The following is a 16,949-nucleotide window of genomic DNA, read 5'->3' on the forward strand; positions in this document are numbered from 1 at the left end:
ATACTCACAGAATACACTGAGACTTTGAGTTCAGTAGTAATATGTGTTTCTTTATCAATGGACATAACAGGGTATTCTTGTCTGGTCACTATAAACGGCTGGTCATCTCTTTTACTAAGCGGCTTCAAGAGTAGATCCACATTTCAACACAAATCTAACGTTGTTTACATGTTGAGAACACGTCAGTTTATTCCTTGTCAGGCAGAGAGGAGGAGGAAGAGGAGGAGGAGAGAGGAGAGAAGGGCACATGCACCAACCAACCAAACAGAATAAGAGAAGTGATCATTAAAATCATAGAAAGCACAGTCAGGCGCCAGTACGGTAGAGAAACCAAAGACAGAAGATCACAGGTGATGAGTTACTGTAACGCAAGAGAGGTCAAGAGTGGACAAACCACCAGACAGACAGGTGATGGTGACACAGAGACACAGACAGACGGACAGACAGGTGATGGTGACACAGACACAGACAGACGGACAGACAGACAGCTTCAGGCGGAGGTAAGAGACAGGGCCTGCATGCACGCCCAAAAACATCACTGCCAACCCAACAGCAGCAACCACCACACCAAAAAGAGAGAGAGAGAGAAAAGGAGAGAGAAAGAGAGAGAAATAGCATGAAACAGAGTGCTTGTCTGTCTGACAGACAGAGAGAGAGACAGAGAGAAAGAGAGAGAGAGAGAGAGACAGAGAGAGAAAGAAAGAGAGTGAGAGAAAGTGAGAGCGAGCTGTGAAACAATCACCAGGGTTACTGCCTTGATGGGTAGAGCCAGAGAGAGGAGTTGTCTGACACTTACGGGCATGTTGCTAGGCAAAAGACCAGAGCAAACGAGTGAGGAGAAAGATCTGTGATCGACTGTTAGTGCTGGGTCAACACTTATCTGGCAACGTAGTCAAACTGGTGCTTGAACATGGACAAACATGTGCAATGACGGTTTCAAACCAAAACGGATATGTGAGCGAAAATACATAGACATTATGCATGTCACTGGTGTTTGTAGTTTTTATAGAGATTGCCATGGTGGATTATAACAGAAGTGTGTGTGTGTGTGTGTGTGTGCGTGTTTAAAACTACCCTTGGTCTGCAGAGGCCACCGAGGGAGTCTTGTACAGGACAACAACGAGGGAGCAGCCATCAAGACACACACACACGACACACCACGGCAACACACACAACACAACACCTCGTCTCCAGTCAGAGAGGAGCACAGCACACTGGAGGAGGAGGATGGCTAGAGATGGAGGTGGTCATTCTTGTGTGTGTGTGTGTGTGTGTGTGGTGAATTGGTCTGCCTTGCCCCCATCCTCTCTCTCTGGTCTGCCTGACTAGAGTTTACCCAGAAGGCTGTTCCCCTGTCTCCACCATGCCAGCAGCTAGGGATCTGTAACAAAACAAAACAAAACAAAACGAACAAAACAAATAAACAGACAAGACATCAGACCAGACGTGTTAGAGATGAGGTGTTAAGACAGGGAGAGTCTCCATGACATTCCATGACACTAACATCCTGGGGGGTCAAAGGTCACCGTGGCATACAAAGCAGACCTGCGTCCAAAACCTGGTTTGAAAAACCTTTCTAGCTGTTCCTGCTTGGATTGGATTTTAGCACCAGAATTGGGGGAGGGAGGGAGGGAGGGAGGAGGGGGAGAGGGGGGGAGGGGAGGTGCATTCTTGGTAATGAGTTCAAATGTACCAGACAAGAACAATCAAGCACAGAGGTAAAAGAAAGGATGCCTGTCTAACACAGAGCAGGGGTCAAAGGTTAAAAGGTGCGGCTATTGTCACTCAACTGCCAATCAGAGAGTAGAAGTGTTCCAAAGGGGACTGTCGATGAGCTAGCCAGCTAACCTTTCAAAATAATAACCTTAATTCAAGGGAAATCATTATACATTACTTGATATGATGACATGCTATTATGTTATTGTTAGCCGTTTCCTCTTACTTCCTGCTTTGTGGCTCCCTAACAGTATGTTCATGTTGTTATTAGCATATTACCCAGCATCCTCTTGGTCTCGGCCTGCTCTGGTTTCACTGACTAACCGTTAAAAACATGCAAAATAACCTGATATGGATAAATATATGGACAAATGAATGGAAGGAAGATGGGGCAGTAATAGGGGGCTGGAGTGGAGGGGGGAGTCGTTAGGGTGACATGAATAAAAAAGCCCCTCCAGCCCCCCCCCTCCCCCCCCCCCCTCCCTCCCCTCCCTCCCCTCCCCTCCCCTCCCCCCCCCCCCCCCCCTCCCTCCCCTCCCCTCTCCTCCCCTCCCCACCCCTCCCCCTGTAAACGTAGAGCGACACTGTGACATTCAGGAGACAGACTTCTGTCTTAAGGAGACGTCCACACACACCCCGTGCTTGGGGCCAGACACGCCCACACACTGATCTGGTGCCCGGCATGCAGGCTGCCTTGCAGTGAGGAGGGTCCTCCTCGAGGGGGCAGTGTTGAGCTGCACATGCAGGGTCCTATCTGGTTGGGGCAGCTCTGGGCTGAGGAGGAGCGTAGATATACAGCCTACTAGACATGCATCGCAGCGTCAGGGTATGGGTGGGTGTTAAGCCATGCAGATAATAAGATGCTCCAGACAGGAAGTGATCAGGTATATAGCTCTTAGGTAGCAACACCAGACCGTGTACACACACACACACACACACACACCACTCTGACACACAGAAAGACAGGGTGGTTATCATGAGGGCTGTTAGGTAAGGCTATATATAATATTGATATGAACAGGAGGTCTTTGCAAGACATAAAACACACACCCCATGATGGACACACACACATTGTGTTACACATACAATATTTACACTCAGATAACCCCCACACACACACACCGTCTTACACATGTAGTACATACACTTGGATAATACAAACACACACACACACGCACACACTCCAAGGTGAGTAGTAAAGGGTGAGGGGTGGAGAACGTAAAAAGCACAGGTACGAAGGCAGACTGAGCCGTCCGTTGTCGGGAGAGACTCCTCTCACAGGTGATGAGACCTCCGAGACAGGTGATGTCATTCTCATGGATTCAGTCCCGCCACACCATACTGTATCTGTAGTTCATATGTCTGGGATCTGTAGTTCATATGTCTGGTATTTGTAGTCCATATGTCTGGTAAATGTAGTCCATATGTCTGGTAAATGCAGTCCATCGGTCAGTCCTGTGAGGTTCATATGTCTATGTTTAATGTAGTCCACATGACTGTGTCACATGTCCCTCTATGTAGGCCGTATGTCAGGTCTTATGAATGGTCATATGTAGGTCATAGCACCTTTGGCGTTGGTGTCGAAGAACACCTTGATGTATGACGTGGGGACGTATCCCTCCTCCTCCTCGTTACGGCGCACGCGCGTCCAGCCGTCACCCTTGTCCTCCTCGATCACGTACAGCAGCTCCCCCTCCACCATGGAGATGGTGCCCTCGTTCTGACCTGAGCACACAAACACACGGACGCACACACACACACGCAGGCACCGACCCACAGGGACGCACACACACACACACACGGAACACAAGCAAACGAGTGAGCTAACATCCACATCTGGCATTTTTTCCGTACCCAACACCTGCTACACAGTACTCGGGTACATCTACACCCTCATGGCTTCATGGGTGGGGGTGAGTATAAGGTGTGACCTCAGGTCTGGGTGGAGTGTGTGTGGGGGGGGGGGGGGGGGGAAGAGGGGGGGAAGAGGGGGGCTACCTTCGAAGGGGTAGAGAGATTTGCAGGTGCCGATGGTTGGCAGGGGGTCTTCGTCATCAAAGTCGTCGTCGAACTCGGTGCTGCGGGACTTAAAGTGGCGCTCCGTGCTGTGGTCCTCCGTGTAGCTGCCGTCAGGGCTGGCAGACGGGCGGGAAGGTCAGAGGTCAGACACCACAGCTTCCTGTCACCTTCAGGGTCACCTTGATGTTGCTGATGCAAGGGTATGTCTAGCTACTGATCTCTCTAGGCGGCCCATTGGGTCTCTCCAGGGGTAACAGTTGGGTACAGGTGTGCTGTGTACTACAGGTGTAGTATAGTATACTGGTGTGACTAGGTTGACAGGTGTATTGCGTACTACAGGTAGGTATGGTAGTGTACTTACCTCTCTCTGTTGACAGGGGCGTGGTTGTTGGTGACAGGGGTGGTGGCCTGGGAGTCGTACAGCCCACTCGGTCTCCTGTGGGGATCCCCCTTCTCAGCCAGCCTGCTCTCCACCTCCGTCAGCCAGCCCTGGCCACGCAACACACACACACACACACACACACCACACATACACACACACACACACACACACACACCACACACATACACACAGGCTCTCCATGAGACATGCTCCCAGCTCTGCATGCAACCAGGCTACAGTGCTCTCTAAAGCATGTGTCAAAAGGTGGACTGTCTTACACGTTATTTACATATTATTCATTCAGCTTTGATCCAGATCGAGGATATAAATGGTGGTGATGGACAGTCCAGTCAGAGAGGGATCACAGTGCTGTCTGGGTCTGGGAGGAGTGGGGAAGCCACGCTACCTGGTATTTGCGAGCGTCCAGCTGCAGCTTGTCGATGTTCTGGGTGACCTCCTCCAGACGGGAGTCGACGCTGCTGGGGTCGCCCATGTGAGGGTTCTTCATGTACACGTCCCGCATCTTGGTCAGCGCGTCCCTGACAAACACACACACTTCAGCACCCGGTCTCCCTCCTGGGTTAGAACGTCCTCCTGTTCTCTCCCCATCTCTCCTCATCCTGTTCTCTCCCCATCTCTCCTCCTCCTGTCTTCTCTTCTTCTTTCCTCACCTCCTCTGCTTGTGTTCTCGTCTTCTCTGATTCCTGCCCTCAAGTCCCCTCATCTCTCCTCTCCTCCTCCTCTGCTCTCCTCCTCTACTCTCTTCCCCCTCTCCTCTCCTCCTCCTCCCCTCCTCCTCTCCTCCTCTCTTCCTCTCCTCTCTTCCTCTCCTGTCTTCCTCTCTTCTCCTCCTCTCCTCCCCTCCTCCTCACCTCTGGTCCAGCTCCTTCTGGATGTCCTTGTTCAGGTCGTTGATCCTGGACTGCAGCTTCTTCCTCCTCTGCTCCGGAGGCAGGTGGCTGCAGTCCTCTGGGCCCGAACCCTGCAAGACACACACACACACAGATGTACACACACCACACAGACACACACACATACACCACACAGACACGCAATCATGTGAAGATAAAACACGAAAGGAAAAAAAATCCTTTATTCATCTGACACTCAATGTCAACACGCACACACACGTGCAGGGAGTGGCGAAACACACACACACACACACACACAAGCATGCCAGGGTGTCAACTGAGACATAAGTCTCTGCCTTTTGTCCCATCCTGCCGTCCCTCAGCCATGTCAGCACCGCCCAGGGGCCCCGTCCCAGCACTCCCTACAAGTGCTCCTCACGTCCTGGTCAGGGACATGGGGAGGAGAGAGCCCTGTTCTGCATGGTTCTGTATCGGGGTTCTCTGGGGAACCCATGCTAGCACGGGGAAAACGTGTAAACTCCACGCACAAAGGCCCAAGAGATAGCCCACCTGACCAGCGACAGGCCCTGGGTGGGGATTAAACCAAGAACCTTCTTGCCGCGAGTATACTGATGTGTGATATGGACCATGAGCCCTGGTAGGAAGTGAGCAGACAACTTACCAGCTTCAGAGACAGCTGTCCATATCAGAGCAGACAATGACAGGTTTAAGGAGAGAGAGAGACCGAGAGAGAGAGACAGACAGACACAGATAGAGAGAGACAGAGACAGCAGAGAGAAACAGAGAGACAGAGAGAGACAGAGAGAGAGACAGAGAGAGACAGAGAGAGAGACAGAGAGAGAACTGATGTTAGAACGGTGCACGCATTATTAGCACATCCACAACATCACCAAGCCCACACACCTACTGTCCTTGACTGGACCAATCACAGCCCTGGCCTGGATATGTGACAGCTCGCCCTTCAGTAGAGCCGCAAATACCTGACCTCTCTAGGCTAGCACGCTGCCCTCACACCTCCCTGACCCACTTCCTGTCTACTTCCTGTCTCTCCGTGACCACTTCCCCCCAACTTACCCCTCTCTTCAGGCTGCGTAGACACTGTCTCCTGTGTTTGGATCCAGAGGTCATGAACTCGTTGAGGCGGTGGGAGAGGGGGAGGGGCTCCCTGGCTTGTTGAGGGGAGGGGGGCCCGTTGGCCACGCCCCCTGGGGAGGGGGAGGTGGGAGGGGGGGGAGGGGGCTGCCGGGGCGAGGCTAGCAGAGACATGAGCTACGGGTGAGGGGCGCGGTGAGGAACAAAAACAACACACAAATAAAAAATAATTTAAAAAACAGACTCGAATCGATGGTACGAGTCCAAGACGTAAACAGACAGACAGACAGACAGATGGGGGAAACAGGGGGAGGGGCACAACAGAGAGATAGTCAGCAGCACGACAGACAGACAGCAGCAGAGAGCGATCGCAGTACAGTATTACTGTAGGCAGGAACACTGGAGGGGTGGAGGGAGGGGTGGAGGGAGAGGTGGAGCGAGGGGTGGAGGGAGAGGTGGAGGGAGGGGTGGAGGGAGAGGTGGAGGGAGGGGTGGAGGGAGAGGTGGAGGGAGAGGTGGAGGGAGGGGTGGAGGGAGAGGTGGAGGGAGGGGTGGAGGGAGAGGTGGAGGGAGAGGTGGAGGGAGAGGTGGAGGGAGAGGTGGAGGGAGAGGTGGAGGGAGGGGTGGAGGGAGAGGTGGAGGGAGGGGTGGAGGGAGAGGTGGAGGGAGAGGTGGAGCGAGGGGTGGAGGGAGAGGTGGAGGGAGGGGTGGAGGGAGGGGTGGAGGGAGGGGTGGAGGGAGAGGTGGAGGGAGGGGTGGAGGGAGAGGTGGAGGGGGTGTATCTCTCGCATCACAGGAGGGGACCCTCCTCATCCTCACCTTGTTCCTCCTGATGAAGGGCCAGAGCTTTCCGCGGCTGTTCCGGCGGCTCTGCTTGCCCCCCTCCCCCCGGCTGTTGAGGTAGCTGGACTCTGAGACTGTCCTCCGCATGGCCACGCCGTAGTCCTCCACCTCCACGTCTCCCGGGGGCTCAAACCCCGACTTGTAGGACTCCACCACCTGGCGCGTGTCCTGAAGAGGGGGGGGTGGGTACAGAAGGATGGAGGAGTACATTTACATTTAGTCATTTAGCAGACGCTCTTATCCAGAGCGACTTACAGTAAGTACAGGGACATTACCCCGAGGCAATTAGGGTGAAGTGCCTTGCCCAGGGAAACAACATTTGACACGGCCTGGAATTGAACCGGCAACCTTCTGACCCCCCCTGAGTAATGAAGAAGAGGAGAGGAGGGGGAGAAGGGGGATCACAGAGTTGAGATCATTTCCTGCTGCAGTAGCTGAGTTCATGTTGGCTGTTAGTCACTACTGCCTTAACTTTGTTCCTTTTACTGCAGTGAAGAAGTTTGCTCTTGTTGGGTTAGTTAGCTAGTTAGCATTAGGTACCTTATGTATATTCCATCTGATATGAATATTCACTCAAAGCTATTTAGCTTGAGGGCAACGAACTGAAACTAAAAGCAAACTGCTGATGCTTCAGTAATTAGCACTTAAAAAGAGCCAGCAGTCGGAATGGAGTCCGTGATGATGCATTATAGAACCCTGCTCTGGCGCGGGGTGATGACATCGCTGAGCAACCAGACCTAATCAAACGCTCAACGAACACATCCATCCATCCTCCCTCTCTGAGGAATATCTGAGCTTGAGATGAGAGGAGCATGTTTCCCTCCATCTGATCGTGTTAGAGAAAGGATGAGCTTAGAGATTTGGGGAAGGGATTTGGAGAACGTACCGTTCAGCGTTCTGAACACAGAAGACATGACACTTTAACCCCTCAACCTTGATGGTTGTTATGCATATTTCATGGTCTCTGTAAGGCAGGGTCAATAAATGGATTCCACATGGATTTCTCTTCGGTGTCATGATCATTAAGAGACGACCAACACAGCAGGAACGGTGGTACAAAAATAATTTCCAGAACAACACCTTTTCAGCAGGGAGCCAGCGCAGACAGGAACCTGCCGAACTATGATGTCTAACCATTAGAACTCACATCTGTGGTAGTCTGGTGGCCACACTACCACAAACCCCTGCTTCTGTCGCAGCAACGAGTCAGCTGAGGATGGAAGTGGAATATGGAAGTGGAACAGCCATGAAGGAAGAAGCATCGTCAGCTCTCTGGATCTCTTAATAATTTATCAGTACTTATAATGAGCGGATTAACCCTTTATTGTTCCATTTTAAGAACGTTACGGATGAAGGCGGTCTCATTTTCTTCTTTTAGTGGTTCACTAGGACGGAAATTAACTGTAAGGAAACTAACAGCACTTAAAATCTCTAAACCAACAAGCTAGCTGCTCTTTATCTATTTATCATTTAACTTGGTACGTTTAAACTGTAATGTTAGGTTGAGAAGATGCCTGGAGGTTGTAGTTGTGTAAAAAGGGTTCCCCTGTTTTCGCCACCCACCGTTTTGGGTTCGACAGACTCAGCAGCCTTGGTCATGCCGTCCAGACACTTGCTGACGATGGGCAGGACCTTCCGGTCCACCTCAGAGAAGGTCCTCATGGACTCTCCCACCCTCTCTATCCTCCTCTCCTCCATCTCCTGGATCCGCTGCAGCCGGGAACAAAAGGAGGGTTACAACACACACAGACACACACATGTTGTACACACATGTATACACCCCCGCCCCCCACACACACACACCCACACACACACACACACAGTACCTGGAAGATGTGAGGTATGAGGGTGTAGTAGTGTTCATTCTGCTCCTTGTTGAACTTCTGCAAGTATGTCAGGTACTCATTCTTACTGTCCTCAGCCACCTGGTGCTTCAGCTGGGCTTGCTGCCTCGCCTGGACACACACACGCAAACACACACACACACACAGGCGTACACAAACACACACATGCACACACACACATGCACACAAACACAGAGAGAGAAAAAAACGCAGTGTTTCATGGGTGGTCATCATCATCTTCATCGCTGTCTGGGGTCTCCCCTCCCCCCCATCATGGACACACACAGCACACATGAGGCACAAGAACACACAGACAGTGCATGCATAGAGCCCACCAGAGCGGGCCAGACTGACGTGGATGTTGACTGGGACACAGGTGAGACATGGTGGAACCTGTTGGCGCTCTCTAACACTGGATGCGGGCCTTTTAAAACATGTTCAAGACGACGTCGATTAAACCGTTTCTCAGTTGACACGCTGGGGGAACCTTCTGAGAACACAGCCAGGTTCCTGTTGGAATTTCTTCCTGGAAGAGAACTTAGTTCTTGCGAGGTTCTTCACAGGGTTCTCCCATGTGGACAACTGAGGAACCGTTCCATAGAGGGTCTTATGTGGTTTCCTGCAACTGAGCTACTATAAACTCTAATACATCTTTTATAATCATACTATTTACTTTGTTTGTTCCTCTAAATCAGGTTAATTTTGATTTAAGAATATGGCTTTGTAGTATAGCACACAATACAGAATCTGAAATGTGTCTTTAATTTACACAACGTGCCAGCATGAATATTCCATTGCTCAACTTTTATTTTGAAAGGGTGTTTACTGGTGAGAGAGGTGAGGGGCGGGACAGGTGAGTTGAATGGAAGGAGACTGGACATGTGGGTGGTCCTGACAGACACACCTTCGACTGAAACACCTACCTTGAGAGAGCAGCGCTTTAAGACATGATTGGGAAACAGAAACATTAGGTTAGTAGTGTCGTCGTTCGTTATTCGTTTTTAAGGAATGGAGGACTGGGCTTGATTAACTGAACTTGCGGCAGAATGAATGTACGGGGGGTGACTGAGAAGCAGGAGGATGAGGGATGGAAGATGGGATTTTTCTCAAGCCGAGTCTCCAGGCGGATTTACGTGTGGAAGACCTGGTCGTCTTGTGACCTGGTCACTCACTGTGTAGTTCTGATAGAGGCACACAGACTGCTGGAGGCAGGAAGTGGAATGCATGGCCTGGGCCGGACTATGCATGTTTTAATAGTGCAAACTCACACACACAGACGAACACACACCTAGAGTGTATTCTGAGGTTTGCGTGTGTTTCCCCTGGTTTGCCACAGTGTACGCTTGTGTGGGTCCATGGAGTGTGTGTACATATTATTTTACGTGTGTGTGCATGCTTGAATGTGTGTGAACTTGTGTGTGTGTGTGTAATTGCTTGTGTGTGTGTGTGTGCTCGCCTGTGTCCATCCGTCTCCTACCTTCTCCACATCAGCCTTGGTGACGTTGATGTCTGCGTCTATCTTGTCAAAGTACTGCTGGGCTCTGTCTGCCTCCTTGCAGTCCCGCTCAAAACGCCGCTTACTCTGCAAGAACAGGACGGCTCCATGACTCGGAAACTCTCCTGAACGCAGCCTTTTCAGACGTTTTGTTTTGCTGTGTTTTTTTTGGCTGTGGCTTCTGTGAACGTAGCGCGGCAAAGACTCACCGATTCTAGCTGCTTCCAGGAGTTCTCAATGTGCTGCTGGGCCCTTCGGCCGTCGTGGAAATGCTGCGTTCAAGACATGACGCGTCAGTTAGTGTTGGTAAGGATGGGTGATGTTTAAGACTGTTGCAGAATGATGCATGCTTTAGGAACTATTGAATACTGAAGTCATACAATCGCCAATGTGATGTGCTGATGTGCTGTACATTCTTGACTGGGTACATGCTTTGTGTACATACACTCACACACTTGACACAGGAATGCTGGGTAAAGGGTTGAGGACATAGTTAAACTGTTCTGTTCGATCCAACCTCCTTTTCCTCAAAGACCAAACTATAAACACACATTCGAACAAAGACAGCGAGAGACACAAGAGAGCAGGAGGGAGAGAGGGCGGGAGAGAGAGAGAGGGAGAGAGAGAGACAGAGAGAGAGAGAGAGAGAGAGAGAGAGAGAGAGAGAGAGAGAGAGAGGGAGCACTGTTGTACACTACCCTGCTTTTCTCACGAATAGTCACACCCCTTCTCCTTCATATTCTGCCCCTCATATTACTTCCAGCCACCAGCTCCAGACAGAGGACTGATCCACTTACCAGGACAATGACCCCAGTAGAGGCTGTGTGTGAGTGTGTGCGTGTGCATGTGTGTGATTAAGTGCATTAATTCATGTGAGCGTGTGTGTGTTCGGTCAAAGTGCTTGAGACTTGAATGTGTGTGTGTGTGTGTGTGAACCTGCTTAAACGTTAGACGTGCATGCATGGGGGTGAGGTTAGGGGGCCAGCCTGCCCCCTCCCCAGTGATCTGGATTAGTGACCCAGTTCCAGCTGGGAGTTGGAGCTTCTTGGCTTCCCAGTGATCACATCTGAAACAGCCACAGGTCGGTTTACCCTGGTCAAGGACTGTCCCAAACCAAGCTGGGACCCAGCGAGGGAAGGGGGAGAGAGGGGGTCAGGGAAGGGGGAGAGAGGGGGTCATGGATGGGGGAGAGAGGAGGTCAGGGAAGGGGGAGAGAGGGGGTCAGGGAAGGGGGAGAGAGGGGGTCATGGATGGGGGAGAGAGGGGGTCAGGGAAGGGGGAGAGAGGGGGTCAGGGATGGGGGAGAGAGGGGGTCAGGGATGGGGGAGAGAGGGGGGCAGGGAAGGGGGAGAGAGGGGGTCAGGGAAGGGGGAGAGAGCGGGTCATGGATGGGGGAGAGAGGGGGTCAGGGAAGGGGGAGAGAGGGGGTCATGGATGGGGGAGAGAGGGGGTCAGGGAAGGGGGAGAGAGGGAGTCAGGGAAGGGGGAGAGAGCGGGTCAGGGAAGGGGGAGAGAGGGAGTCAGGGATGGGGGAGAGAGGGGGTCAGGGATGGGGGAGGGGAAGGTGCATGTGTGTGTGGAGCCGCACCGGAGATTTGAGTGGTTTAAGCGTGTTTGGCTCAAATCATATTCATCATAATCTCTGCATCGTCTGACCGCTCAACAGATGAGCCGGCAATAAGCATGAGGGAAGCAGGGGACACAGGAACAGTCACACCATGCCATGCACACACACACACACTCAAAACACACTCAACACAAATACAATATTTTATGCAGAGTTGCTGCAGACAGAGCTGCCATCTTGTTAATGACAAAGTAGAACCTGCTACACAGGATTAGTGTTGCCATGCACACACACACACACACACACACACACACACTCACACACACACACACGCACACACACTCACACACACACGCACACACTCTCACACACACACTCACACACACTCCTTTACCGATTTCCTCTCTGCCTTCAGCTCCTGGATGTAGCGCGTGAGCTCGCTGAGGATGTGTGTGCTGAGGTTCTCCGCGATGACCTCGTGTTGACCCGCGTAGTCATTCAGCTCCCCCAGCGTCATCAGGAAGGCCCGGCAGGAGGTATACCTGCTGGCACGCACAGGTCATGTGACCAGGAAGCGTCGTTAAGGTAACGCACAACGATGTCGGCACACGGACAAACTGGAGAGGGAGCTCTGTCTCATAATAACATCGACGACACAGGTTAATGGAATGAAGTATGGAAAGGAATGACCTTGTCTAGATCTGTGTGTGTGTGTGTGTACTCTGTTGATGTATTATGCCCTGTACAGAGTGGTGTGCCTGACTGGCAGATGGTCATTCTGGTTCTAATACGGCTCTGTCTGCTCTGGCACTTTGTCAACAGATTTCTGCGCTTCATTTCCTGTACGGACAGGAAGAGGTCATCCAGCCTGCGCTCTGACCAACCAGGGTGATGTTGACACATGTGACCACAACATCCTGATGAAAGCTTAAACCTCCTGTGGACGCGCTTGGCAACATTTTCAAACACACATTCACACACACGTGTATACACACACACACACACACAAAACAAACGCACACATACAATAGTTAGTGTTTGAGTCATAGCCAATCCAGAGTGTTGGATCACTGCTACCGTGCAGCACTGCTATTTTTACCCGCAGGCAGCCAGTAACCAGGCAATATGGAGGAGAGATGGGAAGGCAGTGGAGGAGCTAGAACTAGAACAGCAGAACAATACCGTGGGTCTATCTGCTGGAACGAGCGCCTTGACACTGTATAAATACATGCGTGACATAGCACTGCAGAGCTGTGACTTGCGTTTTAACGGTTTGGAATTATGACAGGGATCTTAAGCAGTTCTAATCTGGGATGACGAGGGGTGATGATGATGGTGGTGAGGATGTTGGAACCACTGATGAAGATCATGTTGCCTTCACTTACTTGTACTCTTCTTCCTCTCTGGAGTTTTTCTTGGGCTGGTACTTTTTTGACAGGTTCCTGCGAGGAATAGGGAACAATGTTAGTGATGTTTAAATAGACCAGTGGTTCTCAATCCTGGATGTTCTAGATGTTTCCCTGCTCCAGCGCACCTGGTTCAAATGAACGGGTCGTTATAAAGCTCAGCAGAAGCCTGATAATGACCCGTTAGTTCGAATCAGGCGTGTTGGAGCAGGGAACCACTGATATAGAGACACTGGTAGGTTCAGTAGGACGTTGAATATTGTATGTATGAGAGAGAGGATAGAGTAGTTCTGTAGAGGGAGGGAGGGAGAGAGAGAGAGAGAGAGAGAGAGAGAGAGAGAGAGAGAGAGAGAGAGAGAGAGAGAGAGAGAGAGAGAGAGAGAACGGAGATGGAGAGGGAAGACAGAGAAAAAGAGAGTGTGTGTTTTGTTATGGTCATTAGCAGTGGGACTGCTCTTTGAAGGGCAGGATGTCACCAGCTGGATTATCTCTGTTTACCTCCTCCACATCTGGGACACAATGCTCTCCACATCTGGGACAAGAGTGCCTAAACAGTCCGACAACTAGGACACGGAATCAACTGAATACAGTGAATTTAAGGAAATCTCAAAAAAACTAGTTATTCAGAATATTTAGGTCCAGAATGGACCTTGTCCTCGAGCCTATCAGGACAGTTCACTCCCTTGTGTTAATCCCCCCCTGTCCATCCAAGATACAACTGGCACACTGTACCACATAACTGTCGGTCAGGATTCCCAGACCCAGCCAGTACCTCCTCTACAGAATCTAGCATCCACACAGCTAGCGTCTCAAGATGATGGCATCCAAGCAGCTGGCGTCTAGAAACTAGCTTCCCCCCAGCCAGCCCGTGCAGAAGCTAAGCAGCCCCTATCCAGCCCCTATCCAGCCCCTATCCAGCCTCGGCCCCAGCCAGTGCTCACAGTCTGATTAGGTGTCGCTAGCAGCCGTCTTGTTGTGGTGTTGCTAGGCAGACTGCGACACTCACCCTCAGCCTCGTCCTGGTCACATGACCAGCATAGCCCCGCCCCTCCTCCACACACGCTGCTACTAACCATCCCACACACACCCTCGCGTGGACACACACACACACACTGCAGGTCTGACAGTAATGACAACCACAGTCATTTTAAACCAGTCTCTGGTCTGGTCAATACTGTAATCTGGTTTAATCTGAGTTTAAGTATTAATATTGCACACAGTAGAGATAGAGTCTGTAATCATTGACCTTTGGAGGGTACAGTGATGATACGGTACAGATTAGGGGTGTGTTCGTGGGAGAGGAGGGAAGACACACACACAGCCGATCCAAGCACTCACTGGTGTGTTACACACAATCACCATCTTTCTCTGCACACACACACACACGCATACACTTATCTCCAACCACACCAACTCACACACACACAATCTAAATCACACACCCAATTAAAAAAACATACACAAACACGCAAATCACACACACACACTTCTCCCATTGACACCAGGACCACTGGAGCAGCACTAATGCAGGTCAGGGGTGGGGATGAACTAGTAACTACGGCAACGAGCCGTCTACCATCTTAGACTTCCAGTGGTGGGGAGCGGTAGGCCTTCTAGACTGTAGGTCAGTCTCTCTGTCTGACAAATGCATGCACAACAGTCTAGAGCAGGGGTCTCCTACCCTGTTCCTGGAGAGCTACCTGCCTTTAGGTTTTCACTCCAACACTAATCTAGCACACCTGATTCTAATAATTACCTGGTGGATCAGGTAACTAGCGTTGAATCAGTAGCCAAAGCCCACAGGCAGGTAGCTGTCCAGGAACAGGGCTGGAGAGCCCTGATTTAGACACACTACAGGGGAAGAGAGCGATGAACACGTACCGGATCTGTTTAGCATAGCTGAGCTCGATCTCAGACCGCTCCTTCACAAACTTGCTGTAGCGTTCCACAAACTCAATCCCCCAGTGTGTGTGTTTCTCCAGGTTATCAAACTGGTCCTGGAAGGTGGGAGAGGGAAGGAAAGAAAGTGTGGAATTGAACCCAGGACCACACATACACGTTGCTAACCAGAACAATAACAGAATCAGGGTGATGTCCTCTTGACTGGTGTATAGATTCACCGACTGATCAATCTTTTTGTTCATCCAAGAGTTTATTGGCATGCTGTACATGACAAGATGCCTAACTGAGAATAGAAACTACTTATTTTAACAGTGAACCTGGGTGCTTTTGACCAATTAGCTTTTTAAATAATCAGAATGATCTTCGTTAACGTAAAGCCTCAAAATAACTAATAACTCACCAATCAGGCGTAGCCTACACCTCAAGGCACAAATCCATTGTTTTATAGGCTAATTTGCCTGGTATTCTATGAGCCATATCCAATTGTAAAACTGAAATGAACCGGATTTCTCCGGGTGTATTTCTGCACCTCTGTAACCATTGTGTGTGTTAGTGTACGTGTCTGGACGACTACACTGAACTCTTTACATGACAATTCAAGTGTAAATCGTGTAAGACTGCTAATTGGTTGCTACTGATAACGGGTGTCTCATTCTGTCCTGGCGTTGGCCCCCTACCGGAGCGAAGTGCAGATATAGCCTACAGTATTCTGTAGCCTACTGTTCAGCCTGGCTGCACGCGCAGAGATATAAGCGGACAGGCTCGTTGTTCGACTACAACTCCATATAAATCCCAATGAATCTAGATAAAACTGTTAAAAATCATGCTGTTCAAACATTATGATACATCGCAGCCAAGTCGACACGTATCGTTACGTTGTTGCAAATGATAGAACAGCGCTACTCACTTACAGTGTGGCGGTAGCATTTAATCTACGGGGGTTTATGTTTTTTTTTTATACTGCAACGATTTCTGTCACGACAGGCTAATCGCTGTTTATTATTGCATTGATAATGCTCGTATTCTACTGATAAATAAAATTATATTTCTGTCCGTTCGTGATCCATCGCAGCAGTATCTGTCTGACGGTCTCTATGGCCGCCCCGGCTAACGGGCCGCTACCTTCGATAATAAAGGCTGCGTGCGCGCGCGCGGAGAAGCATGATGGCAGCGGTGTCGGTAAGCTGCTACCTTGTTGCTATGACCTGCTTCCTTGCGACCACAAATCAAAACACGACATCTAAAGACTGCAATGCCATATCTCCGGCGGGAGAAGAACCGTGCAGAAATCACACCGCCGTTATCCCGCGGCGGTACCTACCCACAGCTCCGTTCCCCAGCTCCCACTCATCGTTTCAGTGAAATTCCTTCCAAATGATCCTCGGTTTGTCTGCATGCGTCCAGTCCAAAAGCAAAGCTATCTCCAAGTGTTAATATATTCCACACACCCCCCCTGTTAATTGTGCAGCCTTTTCACCGACGCATTTTGTCATAATAGACGTCGATGTCAGGGACGCTGTAGTACATGTGGGGCACCCGCTCGCCGCCTAGCCCGATGACAGAACGCGGACGCGCGCCTCACCGTGGAATCCCTGCCTCTCGGTCTCGGTGATCTCGAGCGCCAGATGGTGATGTATGGATATGATATGTGACTTAGTTTGTTCACCAGAACCATTTTTAAATACATTTCAGAGTACTTCCTCTGTGTGTCAAATTATTGCCATTAACAGAGAGACAGCCAATGCGAGTAAACCAGCAGTCCATCTTTACTGGCTCTTTCTCAGCCTGTAAAACAGAGAGAATGTAGGTGT

The 16,949-nt window shown here is 50.6% G+C and overlaps 1 protein-coding gene across 2 annotated transcripts; it reads right to left on the reverse strand.

Annotated features, from left to right (window-relative positions):
* Nucleotides 1–3,262: 3,262 nt before the first annotated feature.
* LOC136938114 (formin-binding protein 1-like) lies at nucleotides 3,263–16,534 on the reverse strand. 2 transcript variants are annotated; one of them, XM_067231360.1, is made up of 16 exons: nucleotides 16,460–16,534; nucleotides 15,118–15,233; nucleotides 13,216–13,272; nucleotides 12,225–12,372; nucleotides 10,473–10,535; nucleotides 10,246–10,350; nucleotides 8,751–8,879; nucleotides 8,488–8,634; nucleotides 6,901–7,092; nucleotides 6,064–6,258; nucleotides 5,651–5,665; nucleotides 4,990–5,099; nucleotides 4,524–4,656; nucleotides 4,097–4,224; nucleotides 3,715–3,851; nucleotides 3,263–3,441 (listed from the first exon to the last, which is right to left on the reverse strand). In XM_067231360.1, exons 1-16 carry the CDS (start codon nucleotides 16,532–16,534, stop codon nucleotides 3,263–3,265), a joined length of 1,929 nt encoding a protein of 642 aa, XP_067087461.1. The 2 variants fall into 2 exon arrangements, with proteins under 2 accessions (XP_067087461.1, XP_067087462.1); XM_067231361.1 differs by lacking the exon at nucleotides 5,651–5,665.
* Nucleotides 16,535–16,949: the final 415 nt, after the last annotated feature.

Source organism: Osmerus mordax, chromosome 28 (assembly GCF_038355195.1).
Source record: "Osmerus mordax isolate fOsmMor3 chromosome 28, fOsmMor3.pri, whole genome shotgun sequence".
In the NCBI taxonomy this organism is placed as follows: Eukaryota; Metazoa; Chordata; class Actinopteri; order Osmeriformes; family Osmeridae; genus Osmerus; species Osmerus mordax.